This window comes from Cydia splendana, chromosome Z, assembly GCF_910591565.1.
Source record: "Cydia splendana chromosome Z, ilCydSple1.2, whole genome shotgun sequence".
NCBI lineage: Eukaryota > Metazoa > Arthropoda > Insecta > Lepidoptera > Tortricidae > Cydia > Cydia splendana.
In genome coordinates, this window is record NC_085987.1 from 18,300,243 (window position 1) to 18,323,437 (window position 23,195).

The window sequence follows — 23,195 nt, forward strand, 5'->3', positions numbered from 1 at the left end:
GGTTCTAAAACCGATCTGGAAATCGGATGTCTTACGGCCTTAATGTAGGTATACGCGCCTTAAAAAAATGAAACCGAATGAATTAATGTAATTTAATTATAGTTTTTTAAACATTCATCGTTATTTATATCGATTATGATTTATTAACAAAACCTATTTATATTTCATACATTTAAATATTAAATACAAGTAGTATATTTTTTTTAAATAATGAAATAATGCAATGCAATTGACATTCAATTTCGATAATACTTGGTCTGAAAATGCGGAAGCTAATATGAGAGCTTTTAACAGAATAATATGGCATAGGTAGGTACCTATGCCATATTATTCTGTTCAGACTAGGTAGTCTGTGCGGAATGAGAAGAGTCGTGGAATGTATGGGGCCATATTCCACAATCTTCTCTTTCCGAACAGACTATATGGCTGTTAGCCGTTGTTCGAAGTACCTACCTAAACAAATTAAAAAATATTACTTTCCACCCTAGGGTGGAAAATGTAATTTTCCACCCGGCTAATACCTATCAGCCTAAGAAAGGTGAACATTCCGCAGGGCCGTCTTAAACTAAGAAACAAATCAAAGTTAATGCCACCACCCTCCCGATTAAAACTCCATTCGTCTGGCCCTCTATCAATGTCCATAAAGATATATAATAAATTACCACAAAATATAAAGGAAGAAAAGAAAGAACATTTATTTGTAAGAAAATTAAAAGAAACCCTTATAAACAAAAGCTACTACACTGTCGACGAATATTTAAATGATAAGTTTTAAGATGTACCTATTCTAATAAGATTACAATTTTACATTTTTATTTGTATTAGGTATAAGTTAGGTTAAGTAATAATGCTATGCCCTTGCAGGGCTCATGTTTGAAACAACTCATTTGTTATTTAATACCCATATGTACAACATGAACGCAAATAAAGAACTTGAACTTGAAACTAGGTATAATAAATAAATAAATAAATTCATTTATTCGCGACCACCTTCTCGCCCACAGCCTGCCTGCCTGCCTGGTATGTTGGGGCCCTTGGGCACATAAGAATATGGGGCCCTTTTGGAAAGTAAAGAAAGCGAATTAAAACTAACATTTTTCTACTATGAGCTTCTATTTAATATGGGTAATCATATATACCTACTGTTACTGTCTGTCCTTCGGGGCCTGGGCACGGGCCCCGCGTGTGTCCTTATGGTAAAGACGGTACTGACATTCCGAATAGGAGAGATGAAAATAAATTGTGTGGTCAAAATAAAAGTAAAGACGTTTTCATAATAATTTAATGCTGAACTACGAGTAACACATAGCTGATCAAGCAAATCTTGTCAGTAAAAAAAGGCGCGAAATTAAAAATTTTCTATGGGCTGACATCCCTTCGCGCCTACATTTTTCAAATTTGCCGCTTTTTTCTACTGACAAGATCTGGTTAACCAGCTATAACAAGATGACTCGCCCCAGAATACCGATAGGTGTGTGACGATTACAATATACGCGAATATCGCAAAATATACTTAGTTTATTTTTCTGAGGCACTAGATCTACTCGATTAGCCTGCTTGCGGGTGGCATTTACAACTAATTAAATAGGTACTTGCGTACATTTAGCAAATTCGTCAATTTCGTCATACTCGGAATCAGAAAGGTATCATTTCGTAACAATCCTCACCCATCATCATCCATTAGGACTAAATAAATACAATAAATAAATAAAGGAGGGTGGGCTTATTCGCCCTTTTGACCAATAAGGGCAAGCGATATGTCACCGGATAGGTTATGCAAAGTTGTAAATCATTTATAATGGCAGGTAGTCCCAAATCTTTGTGTGAAAAAAGTTATCGCCGCAAAAATTAGTGTGAGTTGAAACGTGACTATTAAATGTAGTTTTTTTTTCGATACTAAGTTCATGTGTCGCAGATCATGAAGGTTTCGTTATTGTAGATTATTTTGTGTTACGATAATTTAGTTTTTTATTCGGTTTCTTACCTACTTTTTTTGGGTCTTAATTTTTAGAGCTCCGTACAAAACTTTGTTCACGGCGCTCTTTTTTTTTTAACAGAGATTTGACAAGTGGTGAGAACCATACAAAAAAATTAAGTACATAAGTATGGATATAAAAAAAACCTTTCCGATGGTTATGTCGCTTATATTCTTATTGGATCCAGGGCCAGTGTCCATACAAATCTGTTCGTCCTTCTTTACGGCGCACACTACCAGACTAAAAGAATCGTCCGTCTTCCACTGTTCAAGTGTTGTTTTGTCTAGCAACTCCCCGCTCCCCTTATGGAGCCTGACCCGACCCCGCCGGCGCCGAGGACCGCAAACCCCACTTTGAAAAACACCGCCTCAATTTATATTTTTTTTTGGTTTGTTAAATAATAAGACACGATGTAGGTACCGAACCGACACTAAATTATTGTTTTTATATCCCAGATAGTAAAACGACAGTTCAATCGTCCAACCAATTCAATCCAAATACTTCCCAATCTGCCTTCTATTTTGTACTGAAATGACAGTTGTAATGTGCAAATTCAATAAGTAGATTGAGCTGTCATTTCAGGATCTGGGATATAAATAGAGCCGAGGTACATTCCTCATATATACACACACACACACACGAACAAGCACATCATCGTCATAACTATTTAATATTTCAGCGCTATTAGGATTAATTGATTTATATCAAAAAATAATTCTATAATAAAGGCAATAAAATACTTATTCGCTTATAATAAGATTAATAAGGAATTAAGGACTGGTACGCATTACAACACAGGTAAACTTTACTCAAATGTAACACGTTGGTAATTAAGAAAATAAATAAAAAAACGTAGTAAATAGGTTGTTTCGCGCTGGTCATCAGCGTAGAAGTATACCTTCTCTGCGTGTAACAGAAACTTTAGAACCTATACTAATAAAAGTATATCACAATCTGTGCCTTGCTCACTACTCTCACTTCCTCGAGCACCAATATTTATTTATATTACATATAAAATCACTCGTTTTGTAAAATAGTCAATCGCGGGTGCCGCAAGAAGATTAAACGCTAATCACGCTATTGTGCTGGCAGATGGCTGCGGATCGATTAAACTAAGACTTAGGGCCGGTTGCACCAACCACAGTTGACGGACTGATCAACATCACTTAGCACTGAACTATGCAACTTTCCATACAATAAAATTCAGCGAACGCTTTGACGGTGATAGACGGTTTCGTGCAACCGTACCTTAACCAAGCTGATTTGCAATATGTGAGCATCAGTGTTCATTAGGTTTGATAGCGCCGATGATGTCCTCCTTGTTGGGCTTGAAGAAGTGGTTCCTGAAGAGGGTGTAGGCCATGCCGGCGGTGAGCGCGCCCACGGCGGCGCCCTGCGCGATCACGCGGAACTGCATGAGGAACACGCTGGTGCTCATGGCGCCGCGCCGTTTGTACTGGTACGCGCCCATGCCCACGGCCGCCGCCAGTCCGCCTAGACCTGCCCAACAAACAACAACTTTACTAACAATCTACAATGTAGGTACGTAAGCCGTGTTTTTATCCCAGATAGGTACTAAAGTCATTGAAAATCACAATTTGATTTTTAGGGTTCCGTACCCGAAGGGTAAAAGCGGTACCCTACGGTGACAGACAGACGGACAGTGGAGTCTTAGTAATAGGGTCCCGTTTTTACCCTTTGGATGCGGAACCCTAACAAGGTATAACATATATGCACAACAACATGTTGTAATGTAACATATATGTTACAACTTATATTAGGTACACCAACTACCTACCTCTACTTCTGGATAAACCCAATTTGAAGGTTTGGGTATGGGTTTATCCACCTAGTTATTATACATCAATAATGGTGTATCTTTTTTCTAGCTAAAGTTTAAAAACCGGGCAAGTGCGAGTCGGACTCGCGCACGAAGGGTTCCGTACCATAATGCAAAAAAAAAAACAAAAAAAAAAGCAAAAAAAAAAACGGTCACCCATCCAAATACTGACCACTCCCGACGTTGCTTAACTTTGGTCAAAAATCACGTTTGTTATATGGGAGCCCCATTTAAATCTTTATTTTATTCTGTTTTTAGTATTTGTTGTTATAGCGGCAACAGAAATACATCATCTGTGAAAATTTCAACTGTCTAGCTATCACGGTTCGTGAGATACAGCCTGGTGACAGACGGACGGACGGACGGACAGCGAAGTCTTAGTAATAGGGTCCCGTTTTACCCTTTGGGTACGGAACCCTAAAAAAGAGACAATATGTACAATCGTAAGTACATACCTATACTCCGCAGACCATACAAAATGTAAGTAAAAATATTTATGTATATGAAACTTTGAAATGAATCCGGAGGCAGAAAATGAATTCCTATTGCAAAACAATTTAAAATACTTTTTAGGGTTCCGTAGCCAAATGGCAAAAAACGGAACCCTCATTATAACGTAACTTTTTACAACTAGGTACGCCCGAAGGACAACTAGGTAATACTTTTTTAACCACACCAGCTCGGAAAGGCTTACTTTGCACTTCAAAAACTGATAGCAAAGTTGCATTTTATTCACATGTGAGGCAAAGTAATCAAATGCAAATTTTGAGTTGTTTTCTTGTTTGCTGGTAGAATTGACTTTTAAATGATGATTTTGGATGATAAATATTTAATAACATTCATCTGGATTTGATTTTGTTTGATATTTTACATTTAATATTTGCTTCGGTGTGGTGAAAAATTAGGTGTTTCACTCGGAGGCAAATTTTGTTTAACCCTCGTGCTTTGAAACCCTCGCAACGCTCAAGATTCCATTTTTCGAAAAATGGAATCTTTCACTTGCTCGGGTATCAATATTAGCACGAGCGGTTAAACAACAACTTTGCCCCCTTGTAAAACAAATAACAATTTTTTTCTCCATACACAAGTGATCCACCCTAATGAACACGCAAACTCAATGCCATTGTCGACAATGTTGATCGATAAGCACAGCTGACTAAGGTTAAGGTTATGTGATGTGAGTGAGGCAGACGTAAGCAGGCAGTAGAGACGTAGCTAGGTACTTACCAATAATCATAAACGGAGATTCCTTGGATTTACGCGCCAATTTCTCGCTTTGAGACTCTTCGTGGTAGTCAAACACGGGGTTACCTTGGGCCATTGTAATAATCTGCAAGGAAAACTTACATTTAAATGCTTTCACACGAAATGTTGTGAAATATTTATAACATCATGACACTACCGCACCAAAATGAGTTGATTTATCAGAATTAGGTACGCAATTAAAACTTACCTAAAGGATTAAGACTAATAAAATAACAGTGAAGACTATGTAATGTTCAATTATTCACCGACAAGCGAGCACCGTAGGTTTAACAATGCGACTGAGTCAGACTGACTGACGGGTGCGAGCGGAGTCCCGTCCCGACGGAGTGTTCGCGTGAGCAAGCTGCGGTGGCGGGGCGGGGCGGGGCGGAGGACCGCGATTAGCGGGTGACGTATGCGATGATGTGACTGGTGCCGTGAGGAAACTGCCGCTACCAGCTGCAAGTGGGTATTTACCGAGCTACAAAATGTGACCTTCATTTAATTCCTGTAAACCTTTCATACTTTACTGATCCTTGCTTAATATGCATTTTGGAGTAGGTACTTACTTTTTTGTATGAAAGCATAATACGTACTTACCTATACATGTATGTAGGTAATCACTTTCTGCTGAGCAGTCTGTACCTATGAAGTCACTATCGTTCAATTTATCAATACTCGTATGCCTGTGTCGTTTTGTGGAAAGAGCACGCCGGTTAGCTACCTACCTAGGTACAGTCAAGTGTAAAAATATGGGTGCATACAACTAACTCAAAAATATGTCCCATAGTTCTTAATTCGCTTACATAAGAGCTATGGGACATATTTTTGGGTATGATGAGTGCACCCATATTTTTACAATTGACTGTACATTAAGGTGCAGTAGGTTCAGCCAGCAGAGTTTTTCAAAAACTGTAGCGCTTTTTTCGATCACAATAGATCACAATATTCACAATACGGTTGCCAATTAGCAATCTTGAGGCCTTTCTATAGTATGTATAACTTCATAGATTCGAAACCCGATATCTTGAATTCGGCCTCCTCAGATATTGTCAAAATAACTTTAATATGTAAATATGAAATAAAAATAATCTTCCAGAGAAAAATAATACTTCACGAAAGAGTTTGAAATTCCATTAAAATGTTTTTCGACCATAAGGCATCATATAGTCTGTTCGAGATCCTGAAAACGGGGAAAAATAGAGATACTACTCCTAAAAATACGTGTGATACCTCATTAGATTCGTCATTATGTCTAGAAAAATGTATTCGAAGCGTGTATTAGCACACCAAAAATATCAAAAGTAATAAACAAAAAAAGGGGGAAAAAAGTAGATATTTTTTATTTCCCCAATATCTCAAAAAGTATTAATATTTAAGAAACCATAATTATAATATTATAAAAGAAGAGGATATTTCCAATCAAACATTCCATACTTGCAGAACTGTATCTCCATTATTTATGCTTTTTATTCAACGCTGAACACAGCCCTCCGCGCCTCATTTTCGGGAAACGCGCGCGGCGTGAAAAAGCGATTACGTAACATTAAATATAATTTTAAAGGTATTAAATATTCATTCAAAAATTAAAAAAAAATATCGTGTATTTAAAACATGTCAACAAATGTAATACTTGTAGAAATTAATCTTACAATTATTTTTTCAACAAGTTAGGCAATTGTTAATTAGCAAAATTTTCTCAAACTTCCTTCTTTATTGAAAACGATAAAAAAATTATAAATAACTATCGTAAAATTTTGTCGCTTTCTAGAGCCCTTCTCATATACATGTTTAATAAGATCACGTTATAAAAGATCTGAAAAACTGAATAGTTTGGTTATATTGTTTTATATCTTACAATTTTACCTTGATTTTTCGTTTTTCGTCAATTTTCTATGTTATTCTAAAACTTATTTTAAGCAAAGTATTAACTTTATGAAAACTTTTATAATGTGATCTTATTAAGCATGTATATGAGAAGAGTTCTAGAAAGCGAGAAAATTTTACAATAGTTATTTATAAATTTTATTTTCGTTTTCAATAAAGAAGGAATTTCGAGAAAATTTAGTTCATTAACAATTGCCTAACTTGTTGAAAAAATAACTTTAAGATAAATTTCTACAAGTACCTATTACATGTGTTGACATGTTTTAAATACACCATATTTTTTTTAAATTTTTCAATGACTATTAAATACCTTCAAAATTATGTTAAATGTTACGTAATCGTTTTTTCACGCCGCGCGCGTTTCTCTAAAATGAGGCGCGGAGGGCTGTGTTCAGCGTTGAATAAAAACCGGGCAAGTGCGAGTCGGACTCGCGCACGAAGGGTTCCGTACCATAATGCAAAAAAAACAAAAAAAAGCAAAAAAAAACGGTCACCCATCCAAATACTGACCACTCCCGACGTTGCTTAACTTTGGTCAAAAATCACGTTTGTTGTATGGGAGCCCCATTTAAATCTTTATTTTATTCTGTTTTTAGTATTTGTTGTTATAGCGGCAACAGAAATACATCATCTGTGAAAATTTCAACTGTCTAGCTATCACGGTTCGTGAGATACAGCCTGGTGACAGACGGACGGACGGACGGACGGACGGACGGACGGACGGACGGACGGACAGCGAAGTCTTAGTAATAGGGTCCCGTTTTACCCTTTGGGTACGGAACCCTAAAAAGTATAAATAATGGAGATACAGTTCTGCAAGTATGGAATGTTTGATTGGAAATATCCTCCTCTTTTACAATATTAATTTTGGTTTCTTAAATATACTTTTTGAGATATTGGGGAAATAAAAAATAACTACTTATCCCCCCTTTTTTGTTTATAAGTTTATAACTTTTGATATTTTTTGTGTGCTAATACACGCTTCGAATACATTTTTCTAGACATCATGACGAATCTAATGAGGTATCACACGTATTTTTAGGAGTAATATCTTTATTTTTCACCGTTTTCAGGATCTTGAACAGACTACATAACAATTAGCCAAAAGACGTAAAATGCTAATAATATGTTCTCTCCATAGACTCCATACCTATTTACCAGGTAGGTACGAATCTGATTCTTATCTGGATTATCTACCACGAAAATCGAAGTCATCTGGCTCTCTATCGCTCGAATGGGCAAGAGTGGTATTAAGTAGAGGGGCAGACAACGAAATTTCGATGTTCGCGTTAGGCCATCTGACCTAGGATCTCATATCAACATCCTAAATTATGCTATGCTATACATACTTAATTTAGAATATTATAGATACTATCCTCTGCTTATCTATAGTAAAAATGTAAGTGCCTAAATAGTAAATAGGTAAATAAATATCGACTACTCCCTCTTACACGAACGCTTTGTACCTATTCATAAGTTATAATGTAGGGGCAAGTGCTCTACCTCTACCCGTGGACATTTTCCAAATTTTAACCTTATTTAGTTAATAAATTATTGACAATATCACAATAGTTATTTGTTAATAATAGCAAAGTTGTTGTTTAACCGTTCGTGCTAATATTGATACCCGAGTAAGCGAAAGATTCCAAAATTGAACCACGAGCGTATCGAGTTGTTCGAGAAGTGGAATCTTGAGCGTTGCGAGGGTTTCAAGGCACGAGGGTTAAACAAACTTTGCCACCGAGTGAAACACAAACATTTTCACCACACCAACGCAAGGAAAATACCAACTGTAAAACATTAACCAAAATGAAATCAAATCTAAATGAACGTTATTAAATATTTCTCATCCAAAATCATGATTTAAAAGTCCATTCTATCAGCCAACATCAGCAAACAACTCAAAATTTGCATGATATTACTTTGCCTCATATGTGGATAAAATACAACTTTCTTATCAGTTTTTGAAGTGCAAAAGTAAGCCTTTCCGAGCTGGTGTGGTGAAAATAACTATTTCACCACACCAACTGGTAATGGCCATCTTGGTTGTTGAAAAACTAATGAGAAAGTTGCATTTTATTCACATGTGTGGCAAAGTAATCTCACTAATCTGATCCAAAGTTTGAGTTGTTTCCTTATTGATTGACTTTTAAATGATGATTTTGAATGATAATTTTTTGTAACGTTTATTTGGATTTGATTTGGTTTGATTATTTTGGCACCTAATTAATTTACAGTTAGTGTTTTCCTCGCGTAGGTATGGCGAAAAATGTTGTGTTTCACTCGGCGGTAAAGTTTATTTAACCCTCGTGCCTTGAAACCCTCGTAACGCACAAGATTCCACTTTTGTGGAATCTTTCGCTAATCGCTTGCTCGGATATCAATATTAGCGCGAGCGGTTAAACAACAACTTTGCATCTTGTAATACTCACAAATAAGTATTACATATTTTGTATAGAATTGTCAACTATCAAGAACATTAACCATGCAGTAACGAGTAGGTAATGATTGCAGACGGTGGTTGTTTACCGTCGTGAAGTACGCACGCCACGCGCTGAGCCGACGCCGTCATGAACCCGCGGCGTGACTGGCGTGACGTCGTGGCTCTTCACTCGGCTCGGCGCGTTGGCGAGTTACCTACTTATTGAATGACATTGCTGATTGACATGTGACATAAAACGTGCTCTGTGAAGAACCGTTTTTCCTTCTGTCTAATCCTATCTGAAATGGAGTGTATGTAAATCTCGCGAGGTGCTGGTATAAAGAGTAAAAATACCTTTATTATTAAACATTTCATATATTATTCCAGTAATAAAATAATAACTTACACGAGAAGTACCTACTATAGGTTGCCCCAACAATGGCCGGGAGCGGTACGATTCTATAAGGGAACAATCATAAATGAAATTTACTTGTAACAAGGTTTACCTCTGAGAATGTTAACACGGCCGCCGCGCCGCGCCGCGCCGGCCCGGCTGCCAGCAACGACCGCGTTTTGACGGGTACCTAATGATGGTCTGCACCAGAGGGCCTACCGCGAACCACGTTCGACGTATTGCCTCCCTCTCATACTTACGTACGAATTTACAAGTGCGACAGAGAGGCAACACGTCGAACGTGGTTCGCGGTAGGCCCTCTGGCTCGGACGAGCCATTTTATTTAACACGTTCACTGTCCGAGCCCAGAATATGAGTCATGGTAAGCCTTTGACTTACAACAACAACTGACAGACTTGGTACAATTCAGATTGAGACAGTGGACATGTTAAAATTCCATTCATTTTTCGTTCCTTCCATTTCGTTACCATCATACAAAGTCAATGAAAAGTCGTAACGGAATGTAATAAACATTTTGGGAAACTTTTTTTTCTCCTGTTAGGATCCAAATAGCTCGTGATTCTGAGCAGAAATAACATAAAAATTACCAAATCAAAAAAAAGTGTAGTACAGTCACCTGCAATGCAATAATATGTTACTCTTCGAAGGCCGCAACAATATGTGACACGCTCTTATGGCTTTACAAATAAGATCGTGTCAGATATTTTTGCGGCCTTCGAAGAGTAACATATTATTGCAGGTGACTGTACACAACTTTAGATAAAATGAGCCCGTTGCACTATCTAATCCACCTATTGCGCTTGGCCTTACATTCAAGCTTGTCTTGGTATAATTACAATTACAATGGTGACATACCTAACATATACCTACATACCTCTCGCGTGGAAAGATGATCCCTGACAGGTCATTTTTAGAGACCGCACAAAACTGTTCGCGGTGCTCTTATGGGATCACTTCGGTCTTGCAAATCGGTTAAATGCGTTCTTTATATGGAGTAGCTTCACGTAAATTTTAAATTTAGAAATGTAACATTTAACCCTTAACTTAACTCGGCGGTAAAGTTTATTTGAGATCCCCCCTATAGTACTCGTATTTTTTTAAACTCGAACGAAGGGAGGCTGACACATGTGAAAAAGGAATTATAGAGTTGTGACTAGAGATGCCCCGAATAGTGAATTTGGCAAAATACCGAATACCGATTATTCGGCCCCACTCTCGGCCGAATACCGAATATTCGGCATGACGTGCGATCATTTTGAGTTACAATTATTATGAAAATTGTTCGCCAACAAAGCACAACGTTTGCTAAGATATATTTTTATATTGAACAGAATTAATGAATGTAGTTAGAGTCAATCAAATCAGACCCACGATAAAAATATAATATTTTGTAATCAACAAATGATCAAAAACGTGCCTTCGTATTTAAAACTACTTTCCAAGAATACATTTTAAATATTAAATATACCTAGTTTTTGGTTACTTTTTGTGTAATTTTTCTTTTTAGGTGCAACAGATATTCGGTATTTGGCCGAATAGTAGGCAACTTTCGGCCGAATACCGTATATTCGGCAAAGTGGCCGAATAGGCCGAATACCGAATATTCGGCAAAGTGGCTTAATAGGCCGAATACCGAATAGTTGCCGAATATTCGTGGCATCTCTAGTTGTGACAATGCAAATGAGATACGATTTTTTGCGAGTCTTAATTAAATATGCAAAAGATATAAACGATGCTATTTGTAATGATTTATGTTTTTAAGTAAACATACCTTCACAATAGGGAGTATTACTGCAATCTTCTGCCGCCAAGTGCAGCACTAATTTGTTTCGTAAACCATAGAGTAACGTATACATACTACGCCTTAAACAGTTTTTTGACAAGTTTTTACTATGACAAACCATAGAATAACGTATATAGTCAGACCATGAAAAGTCTGCAGCGGATTTGATAGCCCACGCAGTGCACGTGTTATGTTAAACGTCAAACTTCTATGAAATTATGACGTACAAATGACACTAGCACTGCGTGGGCTATCAAATCCGCTGCAGACTTATCTTGGTCCGACTCTACATACTACGCCTTAAACAGTTTTTTGACAAGTTTTTACTATGACATTGATGCATCAAGGCGGTTTGTTTACAGGTGGCCTACCGCGAAACGCGAAAATCGAAATTTCGTTACCTGCCTCTCTATCTATCGAATAAGCAAGAGTGATAGAGAGGTAGAAACCGAACTTTCGACTGTCGTGTTTCAGGGTAGGCCATGTGATTGAGCAGTGACGCCCTCTACGCAGAGTTTGCGTAATATTCCCTATTGGACGCGACTGAGACGACTTGACTTGACACGCGCGGAATCGATTCGGCCGATAAGTAGAGTCAAACTCCATTGCAATCGAGTTCCGTTTTACATAATGAAACTCAACAAGATTAAAATTTATCTTAGTATTTTTATAACATAATAATATATATTTTAGTGATTTGTGTCTACTATTATGAGATATTCTAAGCTATGAGGATATGTATTTTTTGTCCTATTGGGATTTAAGTTATTTTTGTTAATAAGGTTGGTCTAAAACGGCATGGCATGGAATGAAAAAAATTCAAATGTTACCCTACCCTTCGCGTTTGATAAAATAAATACTAGAGTTAGACCAAGAAAAGACTGCAACGATTTTGATAGCACACGCAGTGCAAGTGTTTTTTTAACGTCAAACTGGCCTCTATGTCGACCAGTCTGGCCTAGTGGGTAGTGACCCTGCCTGTGAAGCCGATGGTCCTGGGTTCGAATCCTGGTAAGGGCATTTATGTGTGTGATGACACAGATAATTGTTCCTGAGTCATGGTCGTGTTCTATGTATTTAAGTATTTATATATTATATATATTGTTGTCTGAGTACCCACAACACAAGCCTTCTTGAGCTTACCGTGGGACTTAGTCAATCTGTGTAAGAATGTCCTATAATATTTATTTATTTATTATTCTCTTTATTTATTTTTCGTCTTACGTTAGGGTTTTTATAATATGAATATAAAAGTAAAATATAAAAACACTTACAAAACGATAAAAAATACATATAAACACATTATAAAAAACCTAACCTAGGGTGCCGCCAGCAGCGGGGCAAGGCCCAAGCTACCGGTGGTCAGGGCTGCAGAGAGAGGAACCGGCGGACTATCCGCGCCGTGTCCAAGATCACCGCCTTCTGCATCTGACCCTTGATCCAACCACCTAGCGAGAGTCTCTCAAGATGTTGGTCGAGACTCTTCGCTATTAGACCGTTCACTGAAACGACTATCGGGACAATGATCGTCGAATCAACATCCCACATGGCGGTTATCTCGTGAGCCAAGTCTAGGTACTTACTGGACTTGTCCTTCTCGGCCTTCACGAGATTCTCATCATGGGGGATGGTGATGTCAACGAGCACGGCCCGACGTTGCGATCGATCTATTATCACAATGTCAGGCTTATTGGCTACAATAGTCCTGTCTGTGATGATAGATCGATCCCAATAGAGCGTGGCACGACCATTCTCGAGAACAGGCGCAGGTAAGTACTTGTAGTACGGTACTTCGCGGTCCACAAGGCCATATAGAAGAGCAAGTTGCTGGTGAATAATTCTGGCTACGAGATTATGTCTGTGCAAGTACTCGCCGTTAGCAAGATGAGAACAACCGGAAATGATATGCCTGAGTGACTCTCCGGGACGGCGGCATGCCCGACAAATGTCGACCGTACCGTCCTTCAGGATATATTTCCGATAGTTGTTCGTCATCATCACTTCGTCCGCAATTGCACAGGCAAAACCCTCGGTTTCTCCGAAGAGGTCCCCGAATCGTAACCAGTTCACCGACGCGAGCAGGTCCACATCGGGTCCCGTGAGGGCCTTGTAGAACCGCCCGTGTAGCACCTTACTCTCCCATGCCGCCTTGCGATCCGCAGTACTTAGTACCACAGGTTTGCGCCAGTTCTCGTTTGCCAAGGAGAGCGGCGTGAGGTTCCTGTCTACTGCCACCACATCACGATGCATCCCACACTCGTTGTTAAGGAAATAATTCCTGAGATTGTACACCTCGCGGTTGTGGAGATCCTTGGCGTTTAGGAAGCCTCGGCCTCCACACTTCCGTGGGATGTACAATCTCATAACTGACGAGCGTGGGTGTAGCATGCGATGTGAGGTGAGCAGTGACCGGACCCTCCGATCCAGGGCGTCCAGCTCGGTCTGAGTCCACCTTAGTATGCCAAAGGAGTATGTGAGTAGGGGCATTACCCAGGCGTTGAAGGCGCGCACTTTGTTGCCTCCTGACAAAAGACTGTTAAGGACTTTTGTGAGCCGACTGAAAAAACGCTCCTTCACCGACCGTCTAATACCCTCGTCCTCAATACCCAACGACTGTGACATGCCAAGGTATTTATAGGTTTCTGATTCAGAGATAGATCTGAAAGACATTGTATTTATTATTATTATTATAGAGAAACTTCTATGAAATTAGTATAAAGTGCACAGCGTGTCAATATTGTTGCAGACTTTTCTTGGCTTAACTCTATAGTCATTAGATTTACGACCGTAATAATTATTGTAGAGATGCGAGTATGTTGCCGTTATGGACTTTCAAGGGATAAATACCTATATGTTAAAAACATATTTTGTTGAATTATTTTCTAAATTAAGCACAAATCAAGACTAGAAGGAACTGTCATAAGGGATTGTCATTCGGCACGGTACGACATAGGTAGTTACCTATATAAATTATATAATGTTTCACGGTCAATTCAATTTTCTGTGACGCCCTCTAGTGAAAATCCCAACAAGGTATACATGGTGTGTCTGACCATGGGGCTTTAAATCCAGGGCTTAATTTTACTCGCTAAACTGAGCTACTTTTACTATGGGACCAACCCTAAAATCGGGGAATTTTTTTTGGCTTTTCCATAGAAAACGTCGACATCTGATCAGCCAAAATGTATGAAAAAGTAAAAATTTTTTTCGGGATTTCGGGGTTGGTGCCATAGTAAAAGTAGCTCAGTTTAGCGAGTAGAATCGAGCCCTGGATTTAAAGCCTTACGAATCTTTTATAGTTCGTTTTTTTAGCGTTAGAATAAGACTACGCGATCTTGACGTGTCTTTTAATTGAAAAACGCTTTTTAAATATCAGTAACTTACTTATGAAACACAACCACTTATGAAAGCAAAATAATGTAAATATCGTACCTATAGGTATACGATTCATAATTGTTACATATTTGCCGTGACTTATTTTTCAAAAATGTTTTTCAATTTTCAATAAAAGACACGACAAGATTGTTTACCTTTTTTCTAATACTAAACAAAAACGAGCTACTTATAGCAATGAGTGCGTATAAAAATAAAGTACTATATATTTACATACTATAGGTATAATATCTACGAGGGCTGATCCGAAAGTTGTTAGTTGCTCCGGCTCTACTCATGCGATTGCAATATGATTTATACCATTGGGATATTTCAATGATACTTATGTCCATGATTTTTTTTAAACTAATGCGTTTTTTTATATATAGCGGGTGGAACAGAACGAAGGAATTTTACGCAAACGGGGTATTGTTTAGGCTACGTACTTTATTTTTCACTTATTAATCACGTTAATATTTCTAACCGTTTTTGAGATACAGTTTGTTAAACATTAGTGCAAAAATCTGTATGTTTCAACCCTAGCAAGTACATCCTATAGTATGACATGACACATGTGTCAATTTAAAATGTAAATAACTTTGTAGGGTTGTCACTGATATAAAATATTTCATTTTATTGATTTTGTTTAACTTTTTAATCCAGCTTTACGATTATAATAATTCGATTGTAGATCACTTAGATAACACTATCCTTTTAGCTTAGTCTCTAGAAATGTTCCACCCTGTATATATAATATTTTTTACTGAAAGCTGTTTTGTATGGAGTTATAAATTACTAAAAAAAACGTCATTTTTTTCACAATTAAATGATTTTCGTATTGAAATCTTTAAAAATCGGACTTATATTTACCCGGGTCTAATTATTCGGTTCCTTCTGCCATTTTCGATATATAATTGATAAATAATTTTATATGATAAAGCACATTTTTGAATTAGTATCTGAAATTATTACTTTTGATGAAATGAGTAATTACTGACACCTATTAAGTCAAATTAGCAGCACCTAAAAAATCCAATATGATTTTAAACTAATAATGTTTATAAAATGATACCACATAATGGAGTCTCAATTACTGATCATCCTGTCTTCGGCACGTCGAAATATAAAAATAAAAAAATAAAAACTATGCGTTTTCTAAAAATGAATTGACGTCATCTCTTTACGTATTGAAATATCCCTCACAATGGTATAAATCATATTGCAATCGCATGAGTAGAGCCGGAGCAACTAACAACTTTCGGATCAGCCCTCGTATTAACAATTTTTGCCAGATCGTCCTTATTGCACAGTGCACTAATACAGGCTGTTCCTGTCATTAATTTAATGTTATTTGAATAAAGCCAGTTAACCTTAGGCATGAAGCAGGTCATATCATATATTTTTTTCTACTCGTCGACTATAATTCTTGAATTAAGATTTCTTATACCAAACTGCAATTGGGTATTTTTAATGTGTGTGCTCCCAACTCAACTATAATATTCATTTCGATACAGTTTAGTCAACTATAATGAAATTGACCAATCACAGCTCGCCGCGATCAAGAGGACGAAACAAAACCATACTTCAAATTAATTATTTATTTTAGATTTTATAGTAGAAACAATTGGTTCATAAGTCAGAAACGCGCATGTGACACCCTTAATATAGCAACATCCATTGACTACGAAAACCACTTAACGTTGCTTGTTAGTCTCCATAGGCTACGGTGGCCAAAATCAAGAAAAAACTGTCTAAAAATTGAATTTAACGCGGAGCAAGTACCAGGGCCTCGTGAGTTACGAGAAGGTGTCGTTGACCAACCCGCCGTGGGGCGCGGCGGCGGCGTCCGGGTCGCGTACGAGTATGAAGGACATGAAGGTATCGCGGCTGTTCGCGTATCTTAGCTGTATACTTTTGGTTAATTTACCTAAATGATTCTACTAGTTTAAAGTATTATTTTTGTTGACGCGTAGAAAAAGTATTGTATACAATAGTGATATAATCAAGCTTTTCAATCTCGTACCTTACTTAGACAACTCAGCAAGTTTCGTTGTCTAAACACGGTACTCGACTGAAAAGCTCTATATTATATCACGATTGTATAAAATACTATAGTAGTAGTGCATTGTGCCATTAACAATAATGGAGTTATGACCAAATTGTTAACAAGAGTCAAATAGAAATAGAAAGAGCTGTTAAAAGTTGTCATGATTCGGGTTTATAAAATTAATATCTGCCATGCTACGTTACCTAAATTAGAGGACTACCTAAATCATTTTACCCCGCATGTTAAAGTGACCATATAAAGAAGTAGCATTATTTGTATGGACAGCAAAGAAACGCGAGAAAATATCTAATTGGATATGAGGGCTTGAGCATTCACTCGAGCAGAACATCGGGCATTCGGGCGAATTGTTCAACGAACGCTATTACATTCTTCTGTCCGCGAGTCATCAGCACCCTTAGGTGTAAGCCTCCTCCACTAGGTGTAAGCTCTCGGAAGCGTATGGACTCACTAGAAAAATACACTTCGATTGTAGTTTAATATAAAATTAAGATTCCATATTGTATCAAATTGTCATTATAAATCTAAGAGGATATTCATTTAAATTTAATTCTCGTAAAATAGTAATGCCACTGAATCAAAGAAAAATATACATAGGTAAATAAATTAGGGTAACGGTATTTGTACATGTTTGAAAATACACTTACATATAAACGTGTAGGGAGAAACAAGGCGAGCGACTTTATTAGAAGATGTGGTGTTCCAACAGTAAGGAACCACCGAGTGAGAATAGCATAGAATTGCACTAGTAGCCAGTACTTATGATTGTGATATTTGGTAGCAGTAAATCCTTATGATTATTAGAACTCACCAGAAACTACGATAAGCTGTCTAGTGGTCAAAATAAACTTCGGACAAATCGTTCACGGACTGTCATTTTGTATGAGTGAAGGACACGTTCACATTAGGCTAACCGCCTGCGCTTTGAGGTCAGCGAAAAGAGAAAGATAAATGAGCGATCATGCTATACGCACTAGAGCGGATGTCGTCGAGTATAGTAGTTGTCGAGTGTTATAGTGTCGCTGATTACGGGCCTAGGCTCAGTGAACGTACCCTAATATAGTTCCTAAAAGCCCTCATATATAGATAGAGAGTGTTGTGCGGCGGGCGTGGCGGGGCGTGGCGGCGGTTCACTGGTAGTGTGGGGGCGCGCTGGACGACACCTTCTCCAGCTTCTCGAAGTGCTTGCGCGCGTTGCGGATGTTGATGAGCGTGGCCTCGGACGGGATGCGCGGGTCCGACATCTCCACCATCACGTACGTGTTGCTCGTGAACCCGTCGATGAACGCTGCGAACACGCTGTTGCGGACCTGATCGCAAACATTATTATTTGTATATATAATAAAAAAAACAATGAAATTATAACATACAAACGGCATTTATGGTTGAACCCTTACGTATTTTAAGCAGATGGATTTTTCAAACAATTGGAAGATAAACAAAAATATTGTTAGTTTTAATTTAGTTGTCAACTGGTTCAACAGTCATTGAATCTACGAAGTCTAAGAGCAAGATCCACCCCCCAGTACTTGTTTAGTGCAAGGCAAGGACCATCAGTATTCTACATGCAGAGTCTATTTAAGATTCTTAATATTAATTTGTTTGTATATAAAGTAGGTAATTATAGTAAGCGTGATTAGATCTAGATATTAGTCTGTATTGTGTTGCTAATGTGTTTCGCTTTGGACAGACACATTTGATCAAAAACAGAAATTTAATATGTTTACAGGAATAAATACAATTAGTTTACATGAGCACAGCAGATATTTTCCTAAAAATACTTAGATAAATTTTAGGAAGATAAAGTTTCTCGTACTTATAATATTTGTACTGTCAATCAAATGATTCATAGTGACCACATTAAAAATAATCAAGAATGTTGTGATTATGTATTTTAAAATGTGAATTTACAGTACACAATTGTTTTGCGGATGCGAACATTGATCGAAAAAATAGTGGAAAGTATAGCCTAGGGTCTCTAGCGTGTGGCCATGGTGACAATTAGTGAGTAGTAAGTAATGAGCGAGGTTACCTCCATGCTCTGGAACTGCGCGGCGAGCTTCGAGCAGGAGAGCTTGAACTGCTTCACGATGTTGGAGACCTTCTCGAAGCGGTGCGCGTCGCGGTGCGCGCGCCGCTGGCAGTGCGACACCACCAGGAACGTCGCGCGCTCGAACAGCAGCACCTGCCCGATATACATATTATTATACCTACACTTATACTAATGGAACTTGACACATCGCTTAATCTAATGTCGTATCCCGTCCAAGCACAATGGTACCTTAATAAGGCACAAAGTTCTGGAATAAGTGCCTCTAAATAGCACTTAATTTATTACTTGCAGAGCGATTATATTTAGAGTCTTAATATAATCAGTCTAAATTTTAGACCAATTGAATGATGTGCCACATTTTGATTTTACTTGATTTTTTTTTTCACTTATGTGTTTTATGTATAAAGTGAAAATATATTTTTATACATTTTGAAAATCACAAAATACACCTTTGTTCCAAGTTTCGTTAAAATATCGTTAATTTCCGAGGAATATGACTGTGACATACGGATAGACAGCAGACATGTCCATTGATACGGTCAAATTGTGTTTTTTTGAAAAACTAATTATAGCCAGCCTTTGATGAATGTAGTATGATACCTTTGGATATGGTGCTTTACGCACGCTAGCGTCCCCTTCCCTCCCCCTGCCGCAACCCCCCCTATTTGCATGAAATATGTCCCGGTTCACAGTTTTTTTCATTTTTTGGGGAAAGTATACAATATAGGAAAAAAGTGTCAATGAAAGAAATAATCCCTATTAAATTCTTAACAAAAAAGGTTATATTCATTTTTTTTATATGACGCACCATATTCATGTTATGGCTAGATGAACTTCGACAAAATTTAATCGTTGAAAAACTTGTTGAAGTTCAATATAACATAGTATGTAATAGTACTGAAAGAAATCTTACACGGAGAATAACCTTGCAAGCTTATTCTCCGTATAAGATTTCTTTCAGTACTATCACGTACTATGTTATATTGAACTTCAACAAGTTAATACATGAATATGGTGAGTCTTACCAAAAAGTTGTACATAACCTTTTTTGTTTAGAATTTATTAAGGATTATTTCTTTCCTTGACACTTTATTCCTAATTCTAATACTTTTCTCAAAAATTAATAAAAACCGTCAACCGGGACATATTTCATGCAAAAAGGGGGGGTTGCGGCAGGGGGAGGGAAGGGGACGCTAGCGTGGGTAAAGCACCATACCCAAAGGTATCATACTACATTTATAAAAGGCTGGTTATAATTTGTTTGTCTTCCCCATACATTAGAACACAACTTAACCGAATCACATGACGACCATGACGAAACTATAAGTTAAAAACAGTTTTTTGTGTATAAAATGAATACAAAACTAAAATTAACTACAACTAAAAACTAAAGCCAAAAAAATTAAAAATACCTATCAAAATTTTGCGCCCTTGGTAAGGTGCCCATCACGCAGACAGCGTTCCCGCGCTGGATTGCTATGGCCAATCTTTGCACGAGAAAGCTGCCGGCGCGAGGGTCACCTGTGGCCTGCCTTAGGCGTTTGCTGAGCTCCTTGTGGAGCCCCCGAGCCCCCCTACCCCACCAAAGTTTTTTGTGTGATAATATGTATCAAATGTGAAGGTGCTTGCAAGATTACTTTTGTCCCCAACATCAAGTGGAAGGAATAAGCTCCCAGTGTATAATTCATGGGGTTATGTGGGCCAACATTATTAAATGTACCTATAGATTATAAGCTTCACAATTTAGGTTACACTGAGGTGTTCGCTAAAAACTTAAGAAGTTATTACGGTCAGTTGTGGACTGGTCCAAGGCTAGGCTGCATTATGCTAATTTGTATTTTGTTAAATAAGTAATATATCATAAATAAATTAGATTTAGTACCAATTTCTACAATGTCTATTAGGAAATAACTATGCAACTTCTCTACCAACACCCTGCCCTGAGATAAGTGGTAGACCTATAGTTATATGTACTTGTTCTAAATGTTAATGGGTATTGTAGTTATTATAATTTAAATTGAACTTACTTCATCAGCATCCACAATTGAGGCGAATTGTTTCAATGAAGATTCTAAAGCTTTAACATTAGGTATAAGTTTATATACTATGCTTGACCATGCCCTGGAACAAACATGAACATATTTAAATCACATATAACAACAGCCACTTCATAAAAGACATAACAGTCATTTGTAAAAAATGTAAAAATTACTTATATAATGTTTCATCCCATATACTGGTCCGAAAACAAGTGCACTCTAAGGGTTTGGAGAGTCGCTTCAGATCTTCTTCCCTTTCCTTAAATATTTCCTCCCTCGATTCTTCTGCTATCAAGTCCATTTTGTGCACCAGACAGAATATCCTAGCTTCCGGTGAGTTCTGTAATATTTACCAATATAATATTAGGAACTATGTAATTTTTCATAAATTATATGTTAGTTACTTTAAATTTATACATATATACAAAGTAGAAAAGGTATTGATAGTGAATGGTAACAACTAAAACTAGGTAATAACATGAAAATGCTCTGCGTTTATGGGAACTCAAACTAATAAATTACCATAAAATACTAATATGGTTACCTGAAGAATAGCTTCCAAGCAGGACTGATAGTAATGCATGTCCTTTTCCATTTCTCTACTCTCCACATCAAACACATATATAAGTACTTCAACATTTCGAAAAATGTTGTCTCTTTGAGAAGCAAAATAATTTTCCATGAAAGCTTCCTGGCCGCCACAGTCCCACAGGTTGAGCACCAGGTTGCCCAGGAAGCGCACGTGAGAGTGCTCCACGTCGACTGAAACATTCAGGCACACTCTAAGCATCAACAAAAACCCTTGGAAGACTTCACACATACTATGTAATAGCAACTAACTTGTAGCGCCCAGCCGTCTGGTGTCTCTTGCGATGTAGTTGGCGAAAATTATGGACCTCATACTTGTCTTCCCTGAGCCACTCTTACCCATTAACAGTACCTATAAAATATAAAAATCGTCACTAGTTTAGAATTAGAACAGTTATTAAACAATAATAAAAGAGCAAATAAATATATTGTAAGACGTACCTTTTTCTTCATGTTGACAAAGTTTGAACTACGAAGGCCTTCAACTTTATAAGATAGGGAGTTTTTATCTGGAACACGATTTCATGCACCTTGTTAGAAGAATAAAAATACTCATACCAGTTGACCAACTAACCTTCGGATTTAATTACCTTAAAGATTTAATTAAAAATATGTAAAAAATTACAAATAACAGTAGGCGTAAAAACACTGTTCGACAGTCGTCAAGTCGTCAGTCACTTTATGTCATAGACACAAATTCTTTTTTTTTTCATACGAATTGTCGTTCCAGGCGGGATGATCAAATTGACAATTTGATCAGGGCTATAACCGCGAAAATCGAAGTTCGCAAATTGCGGGCATTTTTCTCTGTCACTCTAATTACGCCTTCATTGGAGTAAAAGAGAAAGATCCCCGCAATTTGCGAATTTCGGTTTTCGCGGTAGCCCCTCTGTGCCTACCACAGAATAAGTAAACAGCGCAGACAGCGAAATCGACTCCACACTCGCGTTCGCGGCTTCGCCCGCGATTCACGCGCATAGTCGGGCTTAATAGTACTAGGTACCTTAAGGCTCCGTCACACAGGCGCGTTTTGCGGGCGGCGCGTGAGCGGGGCGCGCCGCTTTTACGTATAAAATGCTCACGCCCCGCCCGGAAAACGCGCCTATGTGACAGAACCTTTACAGAAACATGAATCTAGAGTTGCACTAAACCAACACTAAATAAACCCTTTGGGCTATTTAGGGTTGTCGAAATTCAAGTAATTATCTTATCTGTGGTCGTGCACGCAAAGGGACGTCAAGTTGTATCAACCCTAATAATGAGACGTAGTGATTGTATTCTCTTTGAACCACGTTGGTCTGTGACCACAGAAATGTGCTTTGAACTCATCTTTTGGCTTGAATTCGTTTGCGTCATGAATCTAGTATAACTGGAGCAGGTATGAGTTCAATTCTGGTCTAAGAGCTAGCCACGGAAATAGGTATGCAATTTATAGAGCAACGAAATCCCTCTAGTTAGTATGCCATACTATCATTATTAATTAATCCGGGCGCCTGGCAGCTATTTAGCG

The 23,195-nt window shown here is 37.8% G+C and overlaps 3 protein-coding genes and 1 long non-coding RNA gene across 5 annotated transcripts in view; 1 reads left to right on the forward strand and 3 right to left on the reverse strand.

Annotated features, from left to right (window-relative positions):
* LOC134804907 (HIG1 domain family member 1C-like) overlaps nucleotides 1-23,195 on the reverse strand; it is a 61,876-nt gene that overhangs the window by 35,880 nt on the left and 2,801 nt on the right. The gene's annotated exons all lie outside the window — the stretch shown is intronic.
* Nucleotides 221-2,993, forward strand: LOC134805113 (uncharacterized). The gene is made up of 2 exons (XR_010146246.1): nucleotides 221-1,771; nucleotides 2,393-2,993. It is a non-coding gene; the product is annotated as an uncharacterized LOC134805113 (long non-coding RNA).
* LOC134805112 (HIG1 domain family member 1A, mitochondrial-like) lies at nucleotides 672-5,385 on the reverse strand. Its single transcript, XM_063778412.1, has 3 exons — nucleotides 5,270-5,385; nucleotides 5,044-5,146; nucleotides 672-3,476 (listed from the first exon to the last, which is right to left on the reverse strand). The coding sequence occupies exons 2-3, from the start codon at nucleotides 5,135-5,137 to the stop codon at nucleotides 3,256-3,258; spliced, it is 315 nt and encodes a 104-aa protein (XP_063634482.1). The 5' UTR covers nucleotides 5,138-5,146; nucleotides 5,270-5,385; the 3' UTR covers nucleotides 672-3,255.
* LOC134805245 (ras-related GTP-binding protein A) lies at nucleotides 17,326-22,392 on the reverse strand. Of its 2 annotated transcripts, XR_010146258.1 has the most exons (9): nucleotides 22,276-22,392; nucleotides 22,127-22,194; nucleotides 21,938-22,037; nucleotides 21,642-21,859; nucleotides 21,271-21,437; nucleotides 21,086-21,179; nucleotides 19,038-19,190; nucleotides 18,059-18,315; nucleotides 17,326-17,455 (listed from the first exon to the last, which is right to left on the reverse strand). XR_010146258.1 is itself a non-coding variant. In XM_063778558.1 (8 exons), the coding sequence occupies exons 2-8, from the start codon at nucleotides 22,136-22,138 to the stop codon at nucleotides 18,136-18,138; spliced, it is 924 nt and encodes a 307-aa protein (XP_063634628.1). In that variant the 5' UTR covers nucleotides 22,139-22,194; nucleotides 22,276-22,392; the 3' UTR covers nucleotides 17,999-18,135. The 2 variants fall into 2 exon arrangements, 1 of the variants encoding a protein (XP_063634628.1); XM_063778558.1 differs by lacking the exon at nucleotides 17,326-17,455 and having other exon boundaries at nucleotides 17,999-18,315.